Source organism: Aquarana catesbeiana, linkage group LG04, assembly GCF_042186555.1.
Source record: "Aquarana catesbeiana isolate 2022-GZ linkage group LG04, ASM4218655v1, whole genome shotgun sequence".
Lineage (NCBI taxonomy): Eukaryota > Metazoa > Chordata > Amphibia > Anura > Ranidae > Aquarana > Aquarana catesbeiana.
Window position 1 is genome coordinate 569331584 of NC_133327.1, and position 25558 is coordinate 569357141.

The window sequence follows — 25558 nt, forward strand, 5'->3', positions numbered from 1 at the left end:
TTATGCCTTTGAAGCCCCCTCAGTAGTGAAACAGTATATTGTTGGAAAGTCTAGTAAACTCCAATAATGAAAGGACCAAAAAGTTTCAGCTGCCATGCCAAGGACTCGATCATAAGTGATGACGGATTTACAGTCACAAATCTGTGCCGTGAATAATAGCTCAAGTCTTATTCCATAAATCTTCTACATAACAAAGTGTAAAGGGGAACAAACTGTACAACGTGAATCAAGACATTTTCAAAGTTTTATTTTAATGTTCTCAGGAATAAAATCAAGTTGCTTTTTTTAAGTGAGGCAAATGTCAGTATGGTTCATGTTTAATGTCAATATTGGAAAGAAGCAATGGTGAGGTTTGTAATTATAAATATTCCATGACACAGCTCAGGCCCTACTGAGACTTGATACCCCAATGTCCCATGGAGACATCTCAAGTCCTTGTGTATACCTGTAGGGCCTGGACTTTGCCAAAATGCCATTAGCACAACAAACTGGGTCTTAGCAAATTGCCATTAGCACAAGGACATAACAGGAACCATACAAACAAATTAGTATGCCATGTGTCTAGTGCTTTACAAAAATCCAGGTCTCAGTAAAGGAATTTTTTAAGTATGAAAGCCTGAGGGCCCTGTAATGATTTTGCTAATGTTCTGCATTTGCATGTTTGAGAAGATTATAAAGATTGGTTACTCTCTGTCTTCATATAACTAGTTATAAGGCTCAGGAATGATTTTATAAAACAGAAGACCGTATGCAAAACATACAAACTTACCAGCGCTAACTGTGATTGCTTCAATGAATTGCTCTCTCCAGCTGTTTGTTCCAACCACAAGAGCGAGATTTGTCTTTTTAATAAGTTTGTCCACAGTGCTCTGCAGAGGAAGAAGAGAAGCAAGGGACTCATCAGAATCGTTCACTTAAATTTCATACCAAAACTACAGAGGAAATTGTGACCATTTGGCAGGTGCAGCTGTTATACCTTAGGGACCATTGCAGAACAGATCTTTAAAAGGTATTTTTACTATGCTAGTATGCTCTATTACCATTCTGTTATTTCAATAACTCTACCTGTTATTATTCTGAAGACAGGATAATAAACCAAGGTTACTGCAAAGTAAGTGATACAGTTATCATGAGAGATATGTACTTAAACAGAAAAAAAGAGAATTCCTATGAAATTAACCATACTAATTAATCTATTGTCCAGTCACCCTGCATAGTAATCATTCAATATCCCATTCCATTTACTACATATCCAAAAAATATGAAAATGTATATTATATTCTGATTTAAAACAGAAGATGGATCAACAACTTTTAACCACCTCAATACCCTGCACTTTTACCCCCTTCCTGCCCAGGCCAATTTTTAGCTTTCAGTGCTGTCACATTTTGAATGACAATTGCGCGATCATGCAACACTCTACCCAAAACTAAGTTTTTTTTTCATTTTGTTCACACAAATGGAGTTTGCTTGCATTTAATCACCACTGAGTTTTTTTTATTTGTTGCTAAATAAACAAAAAAAAGGACATTTTGAAAAAAAAAAGTGTTTTTCTTTGTTCCTGTTATAAAATTTTGCAAATAAATAATTGTTCTTCATAAATTTAGCCCAAAATGTATTCTGCTACATTTCTTTGGTGGAAAATAACCCAAATAAATGTATATTATTTGGTCTATAGGAAATTTATAGAGTCCACAAACTATGGTATGTATCTGAAAATTGTACGGACGGACTATCTCATTGCTTGAGGCCCTAAAATCCAAGGACAGTAGAAATACCCCCCAAATTACCCCTTTTTGGAAAGTAGACGGTCCAAGGTATTTAGTAATAGGCATGGCAGGTTTTTTGAAGCTGCAATTTCTTGTCATAGTTTTTTTACAAAATGAACAAATTAAAAAGAAAAAATGTTTAATTTTTTTTTTTCATACTATCACCAGAGCAGTACAGCATCATTATATACCTGGTGTGGCGGTGATCAGGGACACTGACTGGTGAAAGTACTGAAAGAAAATGTTATCTTTTTTTTTTATTTATTATTATAATGTTCAGGGAATGTACAATATATGTAAAATGCTACATAGATTGTTGACACTATAAAAAGTAAAATAATATAAAACACCACTAATAAAAAAAAAAAATCTGTTTATTAATCCAGTATGAAACTTTACCTCTGTGCTGGAGCTTCCTATTACAAAGACTGGTCACTCCTGCTCTCTCTATGTGCGCAGGGTGACTGGTCTTGTCTCTGCACCCTCTTGTAAATTTCTGCAGGAAGCCTGCTGGATCTTTCCCACAGTTCTGCTTTCTGCACAAGATTTATACAGCACAGTAGGGATGTTACTGCTACTTTGAACAGGTAATATTTTGGTTTGCAAAGGCGCACCAAAATTGATTTATAACCTTTGCAGTTAATAAGTTCCTCTTTAAACAAATCAGGTAATGGCTGAGTGAATAAGGGGAGGGGTTTACTTTTGGTTTTCTATATGTATTTATCAAAAGTGAGTGTGTTAATTGTTACAACCAATCAAAATCCAGTTACCATTTTTTAAAGAAGCAGGTCAAAAATTAAAGGAGAATGAAATTGTTGCTTTCAGATACGTTTGCCAAGTTCATTGATAAAGAAAATAAGTGCAAATGCATTGTTACAAATAAACTGGCTTGGGTGTACATAGTCTTAGGCTCTGTTCACATATGTTGCGACCGCGGCTCACAGCATGGGGCCCGGTGCGTCCCTGTTTACCGATTCAGGTGCAAAATCAGGTGCAAATTTTTGCCTGAATTTACACCTGAATCAGACCAGATGACGCACAGGACCCTTCTTTAATGCGGACCATGGCTGCCCCTGAGCTCTCCTGCCATGTGAATTCCCGCATCCAATTCGCATATATGTGAGCCTGGCCTAAAAGTGAAACTCCAGGAAGATATAAAAAGCCAGTGAATTAATTAAAAAAAAATAATTAAACAATTTTTTACATGCAGCTAGGAAAGTGTCCCAATCTGCCCTTACATTATCCTCTTGTAACCTTCTATACAGTGTCCCTCATACAGGGAAAGGCAAGAGAAGCATTATAAGCCAATCAGGCTTGTTTCATTGTATAGTGCTGTCCAATCTGTAGTTTTTTTTTCAGCAAGGTAGTTTGCAGAGAGGTCTCTAAGATTGTTGGGTCTGGTTGTGTTTGGCAAGGTGTCTAGATCACAAGATTAGAACAGAATCACAGGTAAAACATGTCTAAATTCTAACTGTGTATTTAGCTGTTTGCCTAGATTTCAGCTTTAATATTTTACCAAACAGGGAGTTGCTTCCATGTTACACTTTTCTATGTACACTAGAAGAGGTAGTCATGTGACTTCAGATAATTAAAATGAAAATAGCTTGCAAAGCCTTCAGTATATAAGTCACATAAAATGCTGAATTATTTATACAGTCTTGAAAGATTTAACAACTTAGGGGTTTTTTTCCGACGGCATGTCAATGATACATACAAACAATTATTCACTTTTAAACAAAAATCAATTTTTTGTGCAGTAAAGAATTTACTTTCTAATGTTTTGTAATAAGATGGTACTGGAATACAAAATGAACTTTGGTTTTAGTATGTTGGTGTACAATCACACAAACCACTTATATATGTAAATGAACTCTAGAACATGTAATAGATGCTTTATACATGTGTCATTCTAGTCCCAAGGGGGATTTATTCAGTGAAGGGCCATCCATCTACAAGTCTGGATAATTTTACCCAGCATTTCCGAAAAACTGACTTTTACTTATATGAAAACTGCCATGCACCCCTGGCTCTTCTACACACAGGCACAGAATGAAGAATAACAACGTCTGTTCAATTTTGTAAGTGATCTGATCTTTAAAGCAAACCTATGCTTTGCCCATGAAGGACAAAAATTGAACAGCACCGGCACCATAGAGAATATTGTGATTTTCATTGTCGTCCATTGCAGCATGATGGCAGACACAGGAGAAATCGCATTGATGTGAACAGGGTATCTAAACGAGTCCTAGAAATATCTAGTTGGCACTAAAGACAATGTGAAAACAATGGACCAAACACCAAGCATATTTATAAAGTTGCTTCTGGAAATTTTGACATATTTAGGCCCCTTTCACACTGAGGCATTTTTCAGGTGTTTTAGCGCTAAAATTACCGCATGAAAAACGCCCCCCATGTATCTCAGTGTAACTTTTCATACTGAGGCGTTGCGCTGGCTGTGCGTTGGAAAAAATCCTGCAAACAGCTTTTTTGGAGCATCTTTTGGGCGCATAAAATAGCGCTGTAAAAACGTCTATCCCAATTGAAATGAATGGGAAACGCTGTAAAACCGCGGTAATACCGCTTTAAAACCGCCCAGAAGCTGTGGGGAAGGTCACATGACCGCATGGTCACATGGTCAGGTTTGCTGACGCTAACGCTTAAAAAACGCTATAAAAATGCGATTAAAAAGCATGGACGTTAGCGCTATTTTTAACGCTAACGCGCCAAAAACGCCGTAAAACCGTGCTAATAGCGCTCATTGTTTTTACCGCGGTTTTGCAATGCCTCAGTGTGAAAGGGGCCTTACTGAACAATGAATGATAACATTCAGCACAATAGGGGCCTAATGCCTGTGGTGGCAGGTGTTTGTTCGCATCAGATGGATATTGCATACACACATGGGAATGAAAAAAAACTGCTTGAAGTAGGTCAGAAAGAGAACTGCAGGTCAAAAGCACCTGTCAAGAAATTATAAATGATTAGAAGTCTCCCAAACTGATGTCAAACTGATTACAGTTACAGAAGCCCACACAGGCCCTAAATATGTTGGGTAATTTTTTTTAAAGCACAGTAGCTGCTGGTGAATGTGTTGGCTGGAGCTCTCCAAAGTGCTGAAACTTATTTTAAACTCTTGAAGCAGTTGGAGGACAGTTTTGTTTTTGAAACCCTTTTGTTTTTTTTATTCTAGAACTCCAATTGCTGCAGACCAGTATACCAGACATAAAGGTGTGTAGCAGGCATTTGGCCTCCTGTCATGCTGATACCAGGCAGTATGGTTCTGGTGGCATCAGCAGGGGGTTCCCAACCGAAGGGAACAGGGCTCCTTGGTACTCCTAGTGCCCATAAAAGGGTGCCAACATAGAAAGGGTTGCATGGTGGAGGTTTGGCAGGAGGAGGAAACACATGAGAGACTACAGGGTGTTCGATCAACATGTGAGACTTTGGGCCACAACTACTATCCTAGTGATTGAAAGAGCTTGTTCTCATGGGGTTTTACCACACTGTTCATACCATACCTTCTCCTCTTTTCAAATAGATTATATATAATATCATTTAAGTAGGTCCATGTCCAGTGTCCTGTTTATATTCCTCCTCTACGTTATAGGATGGGAATAGGCTTGAATACCGGCAAAGCTTATGGTCCTTTAATGCCATTGTATGTTTCCTCCTGGTTTGTTAACATTTGGGCCACCCCCTCAGACTGGTTGTTCAGAAATCCACATTGCCGCTATCAATTGTTTGTACTCTCATAAACAAACGGTCCTGGAGAAGCTACAAGTTAAGTGAAATGCGTTGACCTTCAGAACTCGGCAAGAGTATCTGGAAGACACGTACAAGTGACAGACTATTGGACATTCATGGCTGCTCTTGTCATGTTTTCTTTGGGGGTTTACTCCACAGGTGGTATCCCCCCCCTCTGTTTTGGCTTGTTGTGAAGCCCCTTTTTTACCAGATTTTTTTACTAGTTTTTAAGTATTTGTGAAATAAAATACTCTTTTTATATATGTACATACATTGTCTCATGTTGTGCCTTTAAAATCCACCTTTATCCACACAGGTTTTTCCTGTGAGGGATGTATTTTTTCTGTGAGTAATATTGGATGTGGCACGCCTTTGTAAGCTAATTTGCCACATAGAAAGGGTATATTTGCCACCTACCTGACCCTCATTCACCATACATACTAGTAAATAAAGCAACAACAAACACACTCAGAAAGGTTCTAGTAGAATCAACAAAATGGTGGCCATGTGCAGACAGATGGGTAAACGATGGCTTCAGCTCCTATTCTCTGTCTGTAGAGAACTCCTCAGATGCTCTTCGCCCTTTTCTGGGCTGAATCGTTTAGGATTAAGCCCTAAAAAGGGCGAAACACATCTGATAAATTCTCTACAGCCGGGGAACAGGAGCTGAAGCCATTTTTTACCCATCTCATTCACATTTATGCAACAGGGAATCGGTGTCTGTGTGCAGACGGCCACCATTTTGTTGAAGTCTACTGGAGCTTGACAAGCCAATCCTCTCTTTCTTGCACCAGTCTTTTCACACGCTGATCCGACTGACACAGGTTTAGGTGGGGGCATTCTATCAGTACTATTTTCATTGTTTTGGTCTACACTCAGAAAGTATTTAATTATCCTCATCTTAACAAACTGTAGTAATAGTATTTCTAGGGATGCACCGATACTGGTGCTGATACTCGTACTCGTGAAAATGCTCCCGATACCGAAACCGATACTTTGCAATTTGCACTCATACAAAATGAATGGGCGCAAATCACACTGAAAAGAATCACCTGCAACTTTAACAGGAATACAGAGCGATTCCTGTTCCAATCGCTTGCGATTTCCCCCACTGCTATGTGTGAACCCAGTAAAGAAAGGGAAGTGCCATGTAGAGCAGCCATAGGCAGTTTATTAAATGTTATAACAACTCACAAAGTAAATATCTAGTCAAATCCATATCTGCAGTGTCCCCGTCCCAGCGATGATAGCAAACCATGAATGCTGGAGGTGCTCATAGGGGCTGGAGGAGATATCCGGCAGTCCGCCCCCAAGCTGACATAATTTCCGCCTTATACCCGCAGGAGTCCCGGAACTTCTATTCCAGCCCTGTGAGCATCTCCAGCGGGCATGGTTTGCTATCATCGGCGGGACGGGGACAATGCAGATATGGATTTGATTAGATATTTACTTTGTCAGTTGTTATAGCATTTTAATAAACTGCCTATTGTTGCATTACACTGCGCTTTGCTTTCTTTTCTGGGTTTACACAAACCGGTGCAGTGGGGGAAATTGCATGTGATTTGGGCAGGAATCACACTGCATTCCTGTTCAAATTGCATGCGATTCTTTGCAGTAGGATTGGCGCCTGTTCATTTTGTATGGGCGCAAATTGCACCGCAAAGTATCGATGAGTACTTGACTGAAAGTATCAGTACTCGTACCCGCCGATAAAAAAAACTTATTGGTGTATCCCTAAGTATTTCCCATGCAGAGTTTTCTCTTCTTTCCTTCCATTTCGAGATCGCTAATATGTTGTAGAAAAGCAAATTCTCTGCTTTCAACATTTAGCCATAGTTTAAGAAATGTGGGGTATCCCAGATAGGTGACAGTTTTAAGTATGCAAAATAACTCTGAGGAGTATCTTTCTTGGCGCTCCCTGTGACTGCACTGCTATTAAAGCGGAGCTCCACCCAAAAGGGGAAGCACTGCTTGTTTACTTCCTCCCTTCGCTACCATATTTGGCACCTTTCGGTGGGAGGGGGAGCGGCAAGATCCCCAGGAAGTTTGGCCCCGCTCCTCCTTCCACCACCGCAAGGCCATTCAGAAAGTGCAGTGGGGATCTGGCTGTGGGTTTCCCTTACAAAGAATGGCGGTGGCAGCACCTGAGAGCCGATTGAAAAGTTGGCTGGGGCGCTGACATCGTGGGCTCCCTGGACACGAAAGTGTCCTAATATTAAAATTCAGGAGCCACAGTATTGGATCTCCGCTTTAACATTATACTAATATTATATATTATATCATATATTATTATACTATATTATACTAAATATGGTACATGATTCATCTTATGGCTAAGACCATCTAAAATGAAACCCAGTATATGCAAAAGAAGCAATCAAGCATCACATTTAATAATAGGGCAATTAGGAGTTAGAGTTATTTTTAAAAGTGCAAAATAATTTAGGCACATAGACCTTTCTCCCCAAACACTCAGAAAAATGATCTGACTTTTGTACCACTTAACAAGCCTTCCATAGAGAAAGAGATTTCTGATACAACACTTATTTACAGGTTCAATGTATTTAGAGATCAGTATCACATCTATTCGCCCTTGCTTTTCCATTAGAAAAACACGCTCAGTCTGATCAATAATATTATCTAGAATGTTTATATAAAGCAACACAAGTTTGCACAGCAGAAAATTGTAGCTCAGTCCATCTTCTCCTTACTTCTTCTGTGACTTTAGAAAAAAAAATAGGATTAGTGATTGGTCCTGTATCTGTCCTCCTTTGTATAATATACACAAAAGACAGGCACTATATTGTGATATGGAGTCCACTATCATCTCAGTGCAATTACAGACGTTTCCTACCTTTCTCTCTGTTAGCCAACCCAATGTTCTGGCAGCATAGTAAGCGTCTTCATGATAATATCTCTGAATTTTGGGTGTAAGGTTGGCACTGCCCACCCTATAATGTTGTTTTAGGACAGCTGCTACCTGACTCAATCGAGGCTGCCATCCAATGCTGGTGGCTTCCACTGTTTAAATTTTCTAAACAACACTAGATCCAAAGCAGGCCTGTCAATGTCCATTATACTGCTGAAGCATGCTTTACCCTGGAACTAGCACTGCCCTGAAGCTAGGGAATATCCAACACTAAATAGGAGTGTTAGCTCTTGTATATAACAGTCATGTTGACAGACTTCCTTTAAAGTATTTTTCCAATTGCTCCAATGAAACATTTGATGCATCTAATCTTTTAAAGATCAGAGAGCTTACACTGATCAGTATAGGGTCACTTTGTAAAGCATACCTGTAACAGTAGATGCACTAAAACCCAAAAGGACAAAATTTAGGTGACGCTCAGGTAGAGAGATAAAGCCCAACTAGACCGCTGTCAGTGCAGGCAGGAACATAGAGCTCATCCTAGCTCCAAGCAGCAGCAATATCAAAGGAAAAGATCAATAAGCCGCACATCATGAAGCAGACCCATGTGCATGAAGTGAGATGAAAGGCAGCCTCAGCCGGGACTCCAGCCAGGCCATGCCCCCAACACATTTTTTGGTCTGTCCCTTGGAGCTTAATTATGGGGATCATGATTAAGTTCCAAGGGGCATAGTGAAATGCATTGGGGGGCATGCCCTGGCTGGAGTCCTGGCTGATGCTACCATTCATCTCACTTCATGCACATGGGTCTGCTTAATGATGTGTGGCTTATTGATCTTTTCCTTTGACAGTAGAGGAACTATACTTACCTTTTCAGCAGCCCTTTTAATCACATGCCCCCCCCATCTCTCTTCGAAGGTGTGGAATCCATACTCTCCCTTTTTAAGCTGTTGTTTCTCATGATGGCTAATTCATCACTACAGGACATAAAAGATTGAAGGAGGTACCACTGCGTCCAGCAAGACAAACAGGGATTTAACCTGGCCAGTTAAATACTTGCACCAGAAAGTGAGGGGATGCCATGTGAAAAGGCTGCATATAAACAAATGGGCCACCGGAATGGTAAGTATAGTGTCTCTTCTAAAGTGCTAACAACTTCACTTTAATGTGGAAAACCTGATCTATTCTTGGCAACTTAAGTAATTTTAGTCAGGAGGTTTTCTCAGCTGGACATGTGGCTCTTATCTATAATTTTGCTATTTAGTAAGTTACAGTCCCCAAGTCTATCATCCTCATATGGGCTTCAAATACTTAAAGGGTTATTAACCTGGAACAAGTCTATTCACATCATGAACCAGAACAACCACTATGGTTTTCAAGGTGGGTACATCACTAAGCAGTTTAGCAAACCTTAGAGACACCCTCATGAAAAAGTTAGTGATAGTTGTAGTAGTAGTAGTGGGCACACATTTGGGGGTTGCAGGTCTTTTCCACTATCACGTATTACCATAGTACCACACAGCAGTGGGAAGAACTCCTCAGTGCATTTAGGTGTAGCCAGGTGCTTGGCTAGAGATAGAGAACTATGCCAGTGTCTCACAGTGTGCACAGATATCAAAATAAACAACTAGAGGAGAGCAGCCTGTGCAACTGTGCAAGAATAGTAAGGTTGATGTTCAGCTTTAAATGGCTGCAGGTTGCATAGACAGAAAGAGTCGTTTTCATGCTTGGCCACCCAAAAAGATTGATTTACTAAATAGAGACTGGTCACTTAGCAAAATAAATGTTCACTTAGCTTGGGAAATACAATGAGTTAGTTCACTTTGAATACCCGAGCATGTGCAAGAGAAATAAAAAAAAAACATAATTTAACTGCTTCCTGTCCGCCCTATAGCAGTTTTACTGCTATAGGGCGGCAGCTGTGCGCTGGATCACGTATATATACATGATATGTAGCAGAATACATATTGGCCTAAATTTATGAAGAAATTTGATTTTTTTTCTATTTTTTTTATTGGAAAGGTTTTTTTTCCGCAGAAAGTTATTTTTTTTTTTTCAAAATTTAGGTCTTTTTTTGTTTATAGTGCAAAAAATAAAAACCTCAGAGGTGATCAAATACCCCCAAAAGAAAGCTCTATTTGTGGGAAAAAAAATGTTATTTGGGTACAGTGTCTATTGGCCACGCAGTTGTCAGTTAACCACTTAAGTACCGAGCCTCTTTTTAGATGTGTTGTTTACAAGTTAAAAACTGTTTTTTTGGCTAGAAAATTACTTAGAACCCCAAACATTATACATTTTTTTTCTAACACCCTAGAGAATAAAATGGCGGCTGTTGCAATACTTTCTGGCACACCGTATTTGCACAGCGGTCTTACAAGCGCACTTTTTTTGAAAAAAATACAATTTTTTGAATTAAGACAACAGTAAAGTTAGCCTAATTTTTTTTTAATATTGTGAAAGATAATGTTACACCGAGTAAATTGATACCCAACATGTCACGCTTCAAAATTGCGCCCGCTCGTGGAATGGTGACAAACTTTTATCCTTAAAAATCTCCATAGGAGATGTTTAATAAACTCTACAGGTTGCATGTTTTGAGTTACAGAGGAGGTCTAGGGCTAGAATTATTGCTCTCACTCTACCGATTGCGGCGATACCTCACATGTGAGGTTTGAACACCGTTTTCATATGCGGGCGCTACTCATGTATGTGATCGCTTCTGCTCGGCGGGACGGGGCACATTTAAAAATTTAAAAAAAAATTTTCTTATTTCTTTTACCTTTTATTTTTTTATTTTTACACTTTAAAAAAAAAAAAAAATGTGTCACTTTTATTCCTATTACAAGGAATGTAAACATTCCTTGTAATAGAAAAAAAGCATGACAGGACCTCTTAAATATGAGATCTGGAGTCAAAAAGACATCAGATCTCATATTTACACTAAAATGCAATAAAAAAAAAATAATTGTCATTTAAAAAAATAATTTTAAAAAATGGCCCTTTAAGAGCTATGGGCGGAAGTAACGTTTTGACATCGCTTCTGCCCTGCAATGTCATGGAGACGGGTGGGGGCCATTTTCCCCTCACTCGTCTCCATACCAAGGAAGGAGGAACATCCGATCGCCTCCGGTAAGCGGCGGAGGGTACCGGAGCGTGGCGGGGGGTGCCCCTCTCCCGCCACCGATAAAAGTGATCTTGCGGCGAATCCGCTGCAGAGACCACTTTTATCTTGAAACGGACAAGAGAATACTGGGATTATGGCAGGTAGCTGCTGCCATAACAACGATATCCCCCGTCAAAGTAAGGACGTATATCGGCGTGCAGCGGTCCGGAAGTGGTTAAAGCAACTCAGTGCCTTATTGCAAAAAATGGCCTTGTCAAGTGGTTAAAGAAGAATATCCAGGTATGGGTATTTTATACATAATTGTACTGGTCCGGCTAGGTCCAATATAACTCAGTATATACCATACCTCTGTGATTTCCAGGGGGATCAACCAGGTATGGTATACTCATAATTACATTGGTCAAAACTGCACTAACGTAACCATGTAAAAAATATCCATATCTGGAATCCTTCTTTTATGATGGAAATGAATACAGCATTTACTTTTTAAAGAGAATATACACTTTCCAATGTTAACATTCATTTTGCTAAGTGAACAGTGAATAAATCAACTTCAATGTGTTATTTTTAACAATCCAATTTTTTTTATGTTCCTTTGACTGAGTAAATAAACAAAGATTTGCTGGGTCATTTAAAATGAATTCCAAAGCCCGCTATTACTCAGCGCGTGTACAAATAGAACGTTTTCAGCAGGCTGGTATTTTTTTTGATTCTGTTGTTCACTAGTCCTCATTTGTGTACATTGTAAAGCAAATGCAAAATAAGCATACCAGATGCCTGAGTTTTCTTTATTCCATCCTAATAAATTATGACTAACATTATCTACCATCTACAGCAACAAAGTATAACTTTTGTCATTGTTTTTGTCAAGCTTCCCATGTTTTGCAGAAAAAAATGGAAATTTTACTGAATACACCTAAAAATGAGAGAACAATTTTTTATAACCATGTGCATTTGTCTACGGTGTACCGCAGCCTATAAATACTGGCAGGTTGTACAAAGCATCAATAAAGAATCTGCAGAAGATAACCTTGACTCCTCTGAGGAAATGGCTAGCATTATTCTTTGTGGCAACATATGGCATGGAACAATGATTAAATTAGCGGGCTCAAAAATCTGTGTCCTAGAAATATACTCAATGGTCAAAAATAAAACCCCACACAGTTTAAATTTTATTTAAATAGGGTCTGTGAGGATTTCAAGGATTTTACATTTTTTGATGAAATAAAAATTTTCAGTAAGTTCTTGAAAATGGTAAAGCAAATTTAAAACAATTTTAATGTTGAACTGCAGGAAGGTATTAAACAAAAACACAATTCAATCCAGTTTTCTGTACATTAAGAGTGAATCATTTTTAAAAAGGGCTAGTACAAATATCTTACTTTGACAGTATGTTAGCTAATCTATAATCTCCTGTACAGCATAGTTCAGACTGAGGAAGAGACCGTGAGCATTGTTTCCCAAGAAGACACTAATGCAAAGTCTTCAGTGTATCATTTCCCTTTCATTCTCCAATCACTGGCTTCAGCTGGCCAATAGGGTGCCTATTAAGTCTATCAGATAGCAAGGCAGGTTGACAACTCTACTGCTAACTGTGTGGCAGTGACTTAGAGTTGTAAGCTTGCAACAGAAAGAGCTGTTAATAGCAATTAGTTATTTGCTTAAAGCGGTTGTATACCCTTTTTTTACATTTTTACCTACAGGTAAGCCTATAATAAGGTTTACCTGTAGGTAAAATGAATATCTCCTAAACCTGTATGGTTTAGGAGATGTTCACTTTGCATGCAGCCGCTGACGTCAGCGGCGCATGCGCTGTGAATGTCCGGCTGAAGGTCCGGCAGACGCTGCCAGACCTTGCCGGAAAGAAGTCTCCCGCGCGCAGGCCACTCAGCGCTGGAGCCGCGAACCCAGAGGACACGCCGAGGGGAAATGTCAGCTCCCTTGGCGTGGACCGGGAACAGCTGCCGACGCCTCGTTCTAAGGTATTTCATAATGAGCTAGTATGCACATACTAGCTCATTATGCCTTTTGCCTTACAGGTTTAAAAAATAAATAAAAATGTGTGCGGGTATACAACAGCTTTAAGAAAACTGTATACATTGGGGCATGATGCAACATACTAAAAAAAACTAACAGATTTTTAGGTTTACATACACTTTAATTAACTGGGGCAAATACCCTTTATTCTCTTTGTGTTAAGCAACCCTGGTTTTCTCTTCATTGAGCAGCAGTGCTATTGGTGGATAATACCATTTATAGCATAATATATACAAAAATATTTAGCTGAAAGGGAAAACGTATACCTTTAGCAGACTGTGCAACTGCCAAGTTTGACTGTTTGGCTACCCAATAATTTATGCAGGTAGCAATAGCATTCGGCAAACACATTTAGATAGAATAAAGAAAGAATATCCTTTACAACAGAGATAGGAAAATCTGTGAGCTCCTTAGTGGTTCTTATCTGGAACCTCATCACACATGTTTTGCTTAGGTGCAATGTTTTAAGATATCTCTAAAGGATTATTAAATTATCGCAGATTAACTAAAGGCTGAAAAGGCATGCCATACTGGGGAAGATTTACTAAAACTTATTGGAGCACTCAGAATCTGGTACAGCTCTGCATGGTAGCCAATCAGCTTCCAATGTTAGCTTGTTGAATTAAGCTTTCACAATGAAACCTGGAAGCTGATTGGTTTCTATGCACAGCTGCACCAGATTTTGCACTCTCCAGTTTTAGTAAATCTCCCCCACTATGTCAAGTATGTGTGGCCCATATACATGCTGCAGCACAGTAATACAGCCTAAGGGCAGGGAATTTGAAAGATATGGATGATATATTTGATGGAATCTAGTTGCTAAAGCTCAGTGGATCTGGTTAGAGAGTTCTTTGATAACTGGGGGCCTCAAAGGGAAACCCTAGGTAGAATTTTAAGGTGAAGAAGGCAAGGACATTACCACACCACTAGTCTTTAGATTTCAAACTGAAAGTCCTTTAAAGTGTTACTAAACCCTCAACAGTAAAATCAGTGTGTATATGCAGCAAAGCATTCTTGTTATACTGACTGTGGAAGCTAAGGGGTTAATCCTCTGCATTGTGTAAAAAGTCTGTTTGATCCGGTCTTCTATGCTCCCCCCTTTTTTGCACAGACCCCAAAGCATCTCCTGATAGAACAGAGGCTAGGAGACCAGCTGATTATTCTCAGTTTGGTGTGTATTACTAGAAAGTTTTTTTTTTTGGGAGAGTACATGTGATCAGCACAGGGCCAATCAGCACTGTCCAGACAGAGGGTCAGGGGTCCTGCAGCCTCATAAGACAATCATGGGAGAATGAAAACCCCTCCTACAAGCTTTAACTAGACACGGATAAAAGTCACATTTCCATGTTCTGTGTACTGTGGGATATAGTGAATGCAGGGTCCTGGGTTTAGTAACACTTTAAGTCACAAATAAGATAGTCTGGGCTCATTAAAAGTTAAATCTGCTGGTTTCTCTGCACTTATAGGAATTAGCATCTCCTTGTGTAAGGTGACTACTTTTATATTCCATTTCATCTTATTTATAAAATAAAAGACTTTTATTTGAGACTCTAAAGACTAGTTTGTTTTCTAATCACATAAGCAAAATCTAATTTTTTTTTACTTATTGTATAGGATTTAAAGTTCATTTGGAAAAACTGTTTACCAAAATTATCTCTCAAGTATGATCGATGTTCTCCAGATCACTGCAGAGGGTGAAATAATGTGTGTGACCTTATAACTACTGTGATGTCAACAAGGGGTGACATGAATATTTTTACTTGTACTTCTAGTTTGGCATGATTTCTTTCAGAAGGTGGATCCTTTTGGTACCACACCGAGAGCATTCAGAACCTATTCAGCCTGAGAAACCCTTCCATAGAGCGTCAAATCCATGACACAAGACCTGTTGATCCGATGACAAAGTTTGATTTACATGGGGATGACAAATGCAAAATAAGGCTTTGTCTCAGTCCCTCAGATTTTCATAAAATATTTGTGTTTCAGTAATCCTCTTAAAAAAATGACTCCCTCGGGGGCGCTTGTCGCTAAACAATTCCAGTTGAAGCTAAAACTGTATCTGTATTATATTACCACTAGTTTTGTAAAATTGCATGAACAAAAAGTACAGCAAAATGACAAACGGCTCCTGTATTCTATGAACGTGTGAGAGGAACCTTCATTCATAAATCATCCCTTTTTCATTTTACCTTTTCCCGTGTCAGCAGATGTTTATCTCAATAAACTCAGGAGTTTGCCAGGAGATAGTCATTCTTTCTGCTGATTGGAAAAGTTCACAGATGTATATAATATATAGTTCCCGAAACAGAAAGGTTCAAGTGATTTACTTTACAATTATTTGCTCTGATTACACTGTACAAGCCTGGCAGTCATACGCCGTACATGTGAAGGAGTGCTAATCCAAATCTAAAGCTGGCCATACATTAGTAGAATATCATTCGAAAATTTTAATTTTAAGAATGTTTGTTCCATTTTCTAATCATTAAAAGGGTTAAATTGACCAGTGATGATTTGAAGGAACAGAATGGAAATTTCCTCACGCAAATTAATTTCTAACAGTGAATATGGTTTACCTTCAGAAAAGTCCATTTACTTCATAATGGAATGTTAAAAGCAAACATTTTTTGAAGTACGTAGTTTCGAAAGACAGTCGTCAAGTCAGAGAAAGTAGAATTTTGGAAAATCTACTAGTGTATGGCCAGCTAAACAACACCTACCACAGCCAGTGCATATAAGAGCAGAGACTTTGACAAGTCTCAGGCCAACTCCAGCTAAACCAACCGGTAGCTTCTTTTGTGCAATTGATATACACCATGACGTTATGACCACCCACCATAACCCATCGAGGTATATGACTCCACTAGACCTTTGAAGCTATCCTGTGGGATTTGGCACCAAGCCGCCAGCAGTAGATCTTTTAAGTCCTGTAAGTTGCGAGGTGGGGCCTTCATGGATATGACTTTCCAGCTCATTCTACAGATGCTCAATTTGATTAAGATCTGGAGAATTTGGAGGCTCATTCAACACCTCAAACTGGTTGTTGTGTTCTTCAAACCATTCTTGAATTCTTCAGGCCAGGCCTATCTTCCATTGCTCCAAGGTCTAGTTCTGATACTCACATACCCATTTTAGGCACTTTTGGTTGTGGACACAGGTTAGCATGGGCACCCTGACCAGCCTGTAGCTACGCAGCCCCATAAAAAACAAACTGCAATGCACTGTGTGTTCTGACACCTTTCTATCGGAACCAGCATTATCTTTTTCAGCAATTGGAGCAACAGTACTTGTTCTATTGGAATGAATTTCAGGGGCCAGCCTTCACTCCCCAGCATTAATCATTTCCCGCCTAGCCTATTGCAAAATGAAGGCCGCGTGGTTTCTAGCTGGACGTCATGTGCAGGGTGCACTGTGAGCACTGTCTGACAACGGCGGTGTCTACTGGACACCGCCGATGACAGATCACTGTACTGGCCTGCTGCCAGTACCATGTGATCACTGTGACCAATCACAGCAGATCACATGACAGTTGTAAACAATGAAATGCTTCCTTTCATACCATCCATTGTGTACAATTGTGTTGCTAGCTGTGATTGGTCACAGTGATCACATGGTACAGACAGGGCCAATCACAGCCCATCTGTACCATGTGATTAGCTATGGCCAATTACAGCTAATCATAATAATACTTAGTGAATCAATCAGAAATTCATTGGTATAAGTAATCATAATGTTTAAAAAAAATAAAAAATCCTGATCACTTCCCCAGAGTAGTACAGTGTTACTAAGGTAACACTGTATTAGTCTGGTCCCAGTGTGTTAAAAAAAATCATAAAGATAAGAAAAAAATTGAAAAATAATTATTCAATTTTTCTAAACTTTTTTTACATACTGTCACCAGTCAGTGTTCCTGATCAACACCACATCAGTTATATGATGACGCTGTACTACACTGGTGAAAGTATTTAAAAAAAACAAATTTTTTAACCACTTGCCGTCCATCATATAGCAAAATGACGTCGGCAAAGTGGTTGTGTTATCCTGACTGGGCACCCCGGGGGCGCGCATCACGGCGATTGTTGTTGCGGTGTGTCAGTCTGACACACCACAACCCTGATCTAGATAAAGAGTCTCTGACGGAGACTCTTTACCATGTGATCAGCCGTGTCCAATCACAGCTGATCATGATGTGAACAGGAAGAGCCGTTAATCGGCTCTTCCTCACTCGCGCCCGTCAGATGCGAGTAAAGGGGAGCCGATCGGCTGCTCTACTGACAGGGGGGGTCTGTGCTGATTGATTATCAGCGCAGCCCTCCGAAGATGCCCACACTGGACCACCAGGGACGCCACCAGGGATGCCCACCATTAGTCACCAACAGGTATGCCACCCATGGCCACCAGGGATGCCAATCAGCGCCCACAATGGATGTCAGTCAGTGCTAAACAATAAAGCCTGCCAATCAGTGATGCCCATTAGTAAAATCCATTAGTGTACATCAGTGCCACCTATCAGTGCCCATCCATGCCCACCCGTGTCACCTATCAGTGCCCATCCCTGCTGCCTATTAGTGCCCATTTGTGCCGCCTATCAGTGCCCATCTGTGACACCTATCAGTGCCCATCAGTGCTGCCTTTCAGTTACCATCAGTGCCGTCTTTCAGTGCCCATCAGTGTCACATATGTGTACCCATCAGTGCTGCATATCAGTGCCCCATCAGTGCCCATCAGTGCTAGCTCATTGGTGCCACCTCATCGGTGCCCATCAGTGCCGCCTTATCAGTGCCTATCAGTGCAGCCCCATCAGTGCCCATCAGTGAAGGAGAATTTACAATTCTTACACCACAACCCTGATCTAGATAAAGAGTCTCTGACGGAGACTCTTTACCATGTGATCAGCCGTGTCCAATCGCAGCTGATCATGATGTGAACAGGAAGAGCCGTTAATCGGCTCTTCCTCACTCGCGCCCGTCAGATGCGAGTAAAGGGGAGCCGATCGGCTGCTCTACTGACAGGGGGGGTCTGTGCTGATTGATTATCAGTGCAGCCCCCCGAAGATGCCCACACTGGACCACCAGGGACGCCACCAGGGATGCCCACCATTAGTCACCAACAGGTATGCCACCCATGGCCACCAGGGATGCCAATCAGCGCCCACAATGGATGTCAGTCAGTGCTAAACAATAATGCCTGCCAATCAGTGATGCCCATTAGTAAAATCCATTAGTGTACATCAGTGCCACCTATCAGTGCCCATCCATGCCCACCCGTGTCACCTATCAGTGCCCATCCCTGCTGCCTACTAGTGCCCATTTGTGCCGCCTATCAGTGCCCATCTGTGCCACCTATCGGTGCCCATCAGTGCTGCCTTTCAGTTACCATCAGTGCCGTCTTTCAGTGCCCATCAGTGTCACATATGTGTACCCATCAGTGCTGCATATCAGTGCCCCATCAGTGCCCATCAGTGCTAGCTCATTGGTGTCACCTCATTGGTGCCCATCAGTGCCGCCTTATCAGTGCCCATTAGTGCAGCCCCATCAGTGCCCATCAGTGAAGGAGAATTTACAATTCTTATTTACTTACTTATTTACAAAGTTTTGTAACAGAAACAAAAAAATATGGTTTTTTTCAAAATTTTCGGTCATTTTTTTATTTGTTTAGCAGAAAATAAAAATCCCAGAGGTGATCAAATACCACAGTGTAGCATGACCACGCAATTGTCATTCAAAGTGCGAGAGCACTGAAAGCTGAAAATTGGTCTGGGCAGGAAGGTGTCAATACAGTGCCCTGTATTGAAGTGGTTAAATTCCTTAATTTTCCAAAAAATTGTGACAATAAATTACAACTTCAAAAAACTTGCCATGCCTCTTACTAAACACCCTGGACTGTTTACTTTTCAAAAAAGGGGCTATTTGGGGGATATTTGTACTGTCCTGGTGTTTTCGGACCTCAAGAAATAAGATAGGCCATCAGTAAATCATCATTGATCACTTTTCAGCTAATAATTAAACACTGATTTAGGTTATCTTAACCAAAGAAATGGAGCAGAATACATTTTGGTCTAAATTTATGAAGAAAGATTATTTATTGTTTATTTGCAAAATCAGAAATGAAAAATAACACTTTTTTTAAAAAAAAATCTGTCATTTTTCGCTTATTTGTCAAACAATAAAAAACCCACTGGTGATTAAATGCCACAAAATGAAAAGGTCTATTTGTGTGAAAAAAATGATAAACATTTCATATGGGTACAGTATTGCATTACCAACTGTCATTCAAAGTGCGACAGCACCGAAAGCTGAAAATTGACCTGGGCAGGAAGGGGATGAAAGTGCTCAGTATTGAAGTGGTTAAAGTTCCACTCTTTTTGTCTTTTTGTACAATTTCAGGTACAGTAATTATAAGAATAATAACTACCAGTGTTAGTGTGATTAATATACAGTATAGAATTGATCATTCACTATTTAAGAACACTAAGTACCCCCACAATTGTTATTTCGATTTTGGGGGGGGGGGTGCTGGTAATTATTGCCTTTTTACAACTTCCAGAAACAACAACAAGAACGTTTTTTTCTCTGTGGGCATTACCAAGACATGAAAAGGAATTGTGTTTTGTCCAACTGTTTGTTGTGTAATCTAAAATAAATGGTATAATAAATAAAGGGCATAATGGTCAGTGCGTGGATTCAGACTTCTCTCTGCTAGAGATCCCCAAGAGGCATGTGAAGCTGGGAAGTGCTTCCATGCCAGCATGCATAAAAAACTGATATACTGTGTTTCCCAAAAAATAAGACTGGTTTGTATATTAATTTTGGCTACAAAAGACACATGAGGGCTTATTTTCAGGGGATGTCTTATTTATTCATGGTTAAATTATTGCCAAAGTGTGTGTTGAAAGGAAATCTGTTTTGCACATATGTTCTTTTTTTTTTTTTTACAGGAATAAAACAATAAAATGTTTAAAAAAAACATTCTTAATGAGTAAATACTGTATATAAAATATTGTAACTTCATACTTTTCCATTAGATTAAACACTCTGCTCTCATTTGTCAGTTCCTGTGTCCCCTGTCTTCTCTCCCCCTCCCTCCCTGCCTGTCAGCTCAGAAGTCATTAGCATTTAGCATTAGCATTAAGAAAGCCTGCTCTGTTACAGGATTTCATAATGTGCAGTGTGTGTGTTTGTGTAACATTATTGTGCAAAATACCTTATTTACAGCGCCGCTGGGCTCTCACATAACCCGCTGAAGCTCTCTTCCTTGCTCTGAAAACTGCAGAGAGAGGGGCCGAGATCCCCCGCTTACATCAGCCGGGAGGAGTGGAGGAGAGCAGCAGGAGGTCATGTGAGCGCCCAGCGGTGCTTTAAATAAGGTATTTTGCACAAAAATGTTACACAAACACACACATTGCACGTTATATAATCCTTTACCAGAGCGGATTACAGGATTTTACAACCACTTTAATTAGGGCTTATTTTTTGGGTATGGCTAATATTGCAACCATCCTGGAAAATCACGCTAGGTCTTATTTTCAGGGCAATACGGTAAATATCATAAAAATACGGTAAATATCAACAACAATACAACATTATGTAAATTATGTACAAATACAATTGATGGGACATACCTTGAACTCATATGATTCTTCAATAATTACTTCAAGTTTAACATGCTCTCCTAAAACAGGGCGGCCCATTTCAGCTATACGTCTCTCCTCTTCCTCTTTACTTGTAAGAGGCTGATTCTCCTCATTTTGCTCTGCAAAAAAAAACACATATCAACATAATTAGGTAACACCAAATAACACTCAAAACACACGCTACAACAATAAGGAAAAAATTGCATAGTCTACTATACATCCATATTTTGTCACTGCTACACATCCACCCAGAAAAAAAATGAACTCCAGGCAAACAGGTAAATACATCATTGTAATACATATTTGGGAGCTGTTTTACCTACCAGCAGATTTGAATTCTTGTCCATCCAGTCCAGAGATATACACAGCTCTGCCAGAAAGCACAGTTAGGTTGTAAACCTAACTTTTTTCTGCAGTTAAAGCTGAACTCCAGGAATTATTGGAATTGCATACCTAAATTGGTCTATCTTGGCACAACGTAACTATGCTTGTCTCGTACCTGATGGGCCACTGGGGAAGCTGAAAACAACTGTAGTAGTAGGTGCTAATACAGTGATAGGTGTGATCTGCTGGGTTCTGCTTGAGTTCTATGAGAATACAAGGCATTCTCTAATTAGAGCAGGTGGTGATTGTGACATCTCCTCTCCATCGCATCCAATTAGAGAATGTCTTGTATTCATTGAAAAAAATACAAGGCATTATATGAGTGGTGGCAGTGCTGAGTAAGTGACCCCCTGTGATCAGTGTGCAGAGGAAGCCCCCTCGCATAAAACCTGAGCAAGACCCTGAAGATTGTGGCTAGCATGGTTGTAACACTGACTACTACAGTGATTTCCAACTACCCCAACAATCCATCAGGTAAAGGATATGCATACTTATATTATGCCACTCTGTACCAGTGTAAGTATGCAACGCAGATCATTTCTGGTGTTCAGCTCTCTCGTTCACACCAATGCGATTTTTGTCAAGCGATTTGACAGTTCAAAATCACATGACTCACAACCTATTTTTGGCAGTGCAACCATTCAAATCTTTGCAACTCAAGTTGCAGTTCCTTTGAAAAAGGTTCCTGCATGACTTTTCTGCAATTTAACTGTGACTTGCATTGACTTCTGTCTGCAATGAAATCACCGATCCAAATCCCACTGATCTGTGACTTTGAAATTGTGCTGAGTGTTTAAAGCTGCACTGGTGTGAACCAGAGCTGAACAATACACCCAGATCGCCTCCCTGCCTTTTATTAGACAGTAAGGACCATAACCAGATATATAAATTCCTTTGAACTCTACACCTGTCAGCGCGTTCCTTGTCGGCGCAGGAACATGCAGCACACCCGACTGGCTCTTGATTCTGAGCCTTTCCATCCCAGTTAAGTGCTACTGTGCAACAGATGACAGGCGGCACAAAGCAGGTCAAATTCTGGAATGTACAGTATTCAAGCTGCTTTTAAAATACATTTAGTAATTTTTAATGAATAAATAACGGCATTAATCAGTGTTTTTTTAATCTGCCTCGGGGCCATCTTTAAAATATCACACATCAACAAACACATTACATCACTGATCACTTGAGATCTATCAGATCACATTAAATGTTTGTATACATTAATGACTGAGCACAGGGGCAAGTGCTGTGAATAACAGAAAATAAGAAAACCGCTATGCTTTTCAAGATACAATACACTTCATAATAAAATATGAATATTCTTAAAAAAATAAATAATAATGTTCAATTTCAGGCATTAAAATATATATTTCAGAGTATGTCATTAGGTTTTTTTCTATGAAACAATATTTTTTCTGCATCATGATTGCATAATTAATTCCCTAACCGAAGACTAATAGAAATTACTATTTGAGTGAAATGGAGTATTATAAGTGATCTCTGATCACTTTTACTCACCTAAACTGCAGGTAGCCATGCATTTCAGACAACTAGAGGATCATGTATGCATGGTCAGATACCATGTAGAGCTCCATGGGTGCCCTACAAGCCAGAGGTTGCTAACATGCAAATAGCAAAGTAAGAAATTAGGCTTGGCCCTTCAGTGTCCTAGCAATCAGTATTGCTCTGTGAGTTTGTCCTACCTAAACATGAACTAATGGTAACCACGGAAAGCAAAGACGAATGAAGCCACACACAACCTGGGGAAATTAAGTTACTATTTGCCTATTAGCGTTCTCTGGGAGCTCCCATGAGCCATACAAGATATTTGACCATTAAAACAGGTCCTGTTTAAGTAATATTCTGACAGCTGTACTTTTCCCTATCTAACTATTACTTGTGCTTTTATTGGGAACACCTAGGCTGCAAGTCAGCTACCCCAGCCAAGCCAATAGCCTTTTCAACTCAATCATTGTGGTGGTGGCCTAAAGGGTGTCTACTGGGGACTATGATGGCTTAAGGGCAGCACAACTGCCACCTGACCCAGTGAAATTAGCTTACAGGCAACAGGATTATATTTCAGATGAACAATCTGTAAATATTATTTTCTCCTGTGAACAGTGAATCACAAAAGCAGAGAAAACTGTACGTATGTTACACAGCATTGCCCCTATTATCATTAAAGTAAAAGTAAAACTAGCAATTTATTAAAGTTTTTACGAAAACACTGGTACAAAATCTTTATCATTTGGTCACCACTGACAGTTTAGACCAAAAACAAAAGAGCCTAAATAAGAAATGAAGGTATGAAATAAATAAAATATTTGATACAAATATCATTCAAGTAAAATGTGCCAAAAAGTGCCAGTGCCTGAAAATGCAATCCGTGACTCCATAAAAATAATATTCATTAATCATTCAAACCCAAGACCAATGTGATAAACAAGTGCAACGTTTTCATCAAAAACATTGGTTGGTGTGTAGATCAATCACATCCTCTAATGATCGATGCCAGTGCTCTTAAAGTGACAGTGCAGTGCTATTCCACTTCATTTCACTCCATGTGCACTGTGCCCCAACCCCAATGGGTCCAGACTCACCAAATGTAGTTGACCTCTTATAGCTGATACCAAAAGAGATCCAAAGAAAGCTTTTCACAGCTCCACTGTGTGTGGCTAGGTGTGCTTAAAGCAGAGTTCCACTCAAAAGTTGAACTTCAGCTTATCTGTCTCCTCTCCCCCTCTGGTGCCAATTTTGGCACCTTTCAGGGGGGGAGGGGGGAAGGGGGTACCTGTATTTGACAGGTACCCCCTTCCCCACTTCCGGAGATGGTGCCGCAGCACTGTCCCTCAGAAATTCGCCCCCCCCTCCTCCGCTGCCGGGCCAATTAGAAAGCGCAGCCAGCTTTGCACATGCGCAGTACGGAACAAGCTGTGAAGCCGAAAGACTCCACTGACGGTTTCCCTTAACAGGAATGATGGCAGCAGCACCCGACAATCGTTCCTAAAATTGGCTGGGGTGCTGACATCACGGGAACCCTGGATAGGTGAGTATCCTAATATTAAAAGTCAGCAGCTGCAGTATTTGTTGCTGCTAAATTTAATTGTTTTGTGGTGGGGGGGGGGGGAACATCTCTTTAATGTTGTTTCTTTTACACAGACCAGTTGGAGCTCAACATGTGTATAGAGCAAAGAGAGATATCATTGCTCAAAAACGTCTTCATTAAACTACACCAGTGTGGGCACCATGGGGCGAGCGGTTCTCTGGTCCATACATGGATAGCCTTCACCTTTAGAGTGGCGGCCAGCGGCAGTTATAATAATTACAGGCAGATGATCCCTGGGTTCCTGGGAGGCACTAAACAATGTAAATAGCTTCTTATTATGTGTTGATGTGTTTTAATGAAAGACGTTTTAGAGCAATGATGTCCCTCTTTGCTTTATACACATGTTGAGCTCCAACTGGTCTGTGTAAAAAGAAACAGCATTAATGACACCTAGCCACACACAGTGGAGCTGTGGAAAGCTTTGTTTTGATCCCTTTTGGCATAAGCCATAAGAGGTCAACTACATTGGGTGAGTCTGGACCAATTGGGGTTGGGGCACAGCATACATGGAGTGAATTGAATTGTGTAGCAGACATGTTGTAATGCAATTTCTCCTTTTGGCCACAAGATGGAGACAGAGAGATGCTGACTGGCCCTTCCAGAAAAACTCAGAGACACAGAGCATACTGGGAAAAAGGGTAGTTTTAGGAAGTGCTTAGGGGATGGAAGAGAGGAAAGTACTGAGGTAAAAGATAGCGAGAGTGCTGACAGGAGACAGAGGAGAGGAGATTGTTTAAAAGAGAAGCTCAAAGGCTCAGAAAGTCATTTGCTGGGACACAGTGACACTTAACAGTGAGGAGAGGAGGAGTTTGTGAGAGGAAGGAACTGAGGTGCCAGAGTGAGGAGAGAGACACACGCTGACACCAGGGACTGTGTGCCCCAACAGAGGAGGAGAGAT

The 25558-nt window shown here is 40.2% G+C and overlaps 1 protein-coding gene across 4 annotated transcripts in view; it reads right to left on the bottom strand.

Annotated features, from left to right (window-relative positions):
- Positions 1–25558, bottom strand: part of LOC141140658 (sodium/calcium exchanger 1) — a 495383-nt gene that overhangs the window by 49387 nt on the left and 420438 nt on the right. For all 4 annotated transcript variants that reach the window (XM_073628057.1, XM_073628056.1, XM_073628054.1 and 1 more), the window contains 2 exons: positions 21159–21289; positions 770–869 (listed from right to left, as the gene is read on the bottom strand). In XM_073628057.1, coding sequence (XP_073484158.1) covers positions 770–869; positions 21159–21289 — 231 coding nt within the window. The remainder of the gene's footprint in view (positions 1–769; positions 870–21158; positions 21290–25558) is intronic.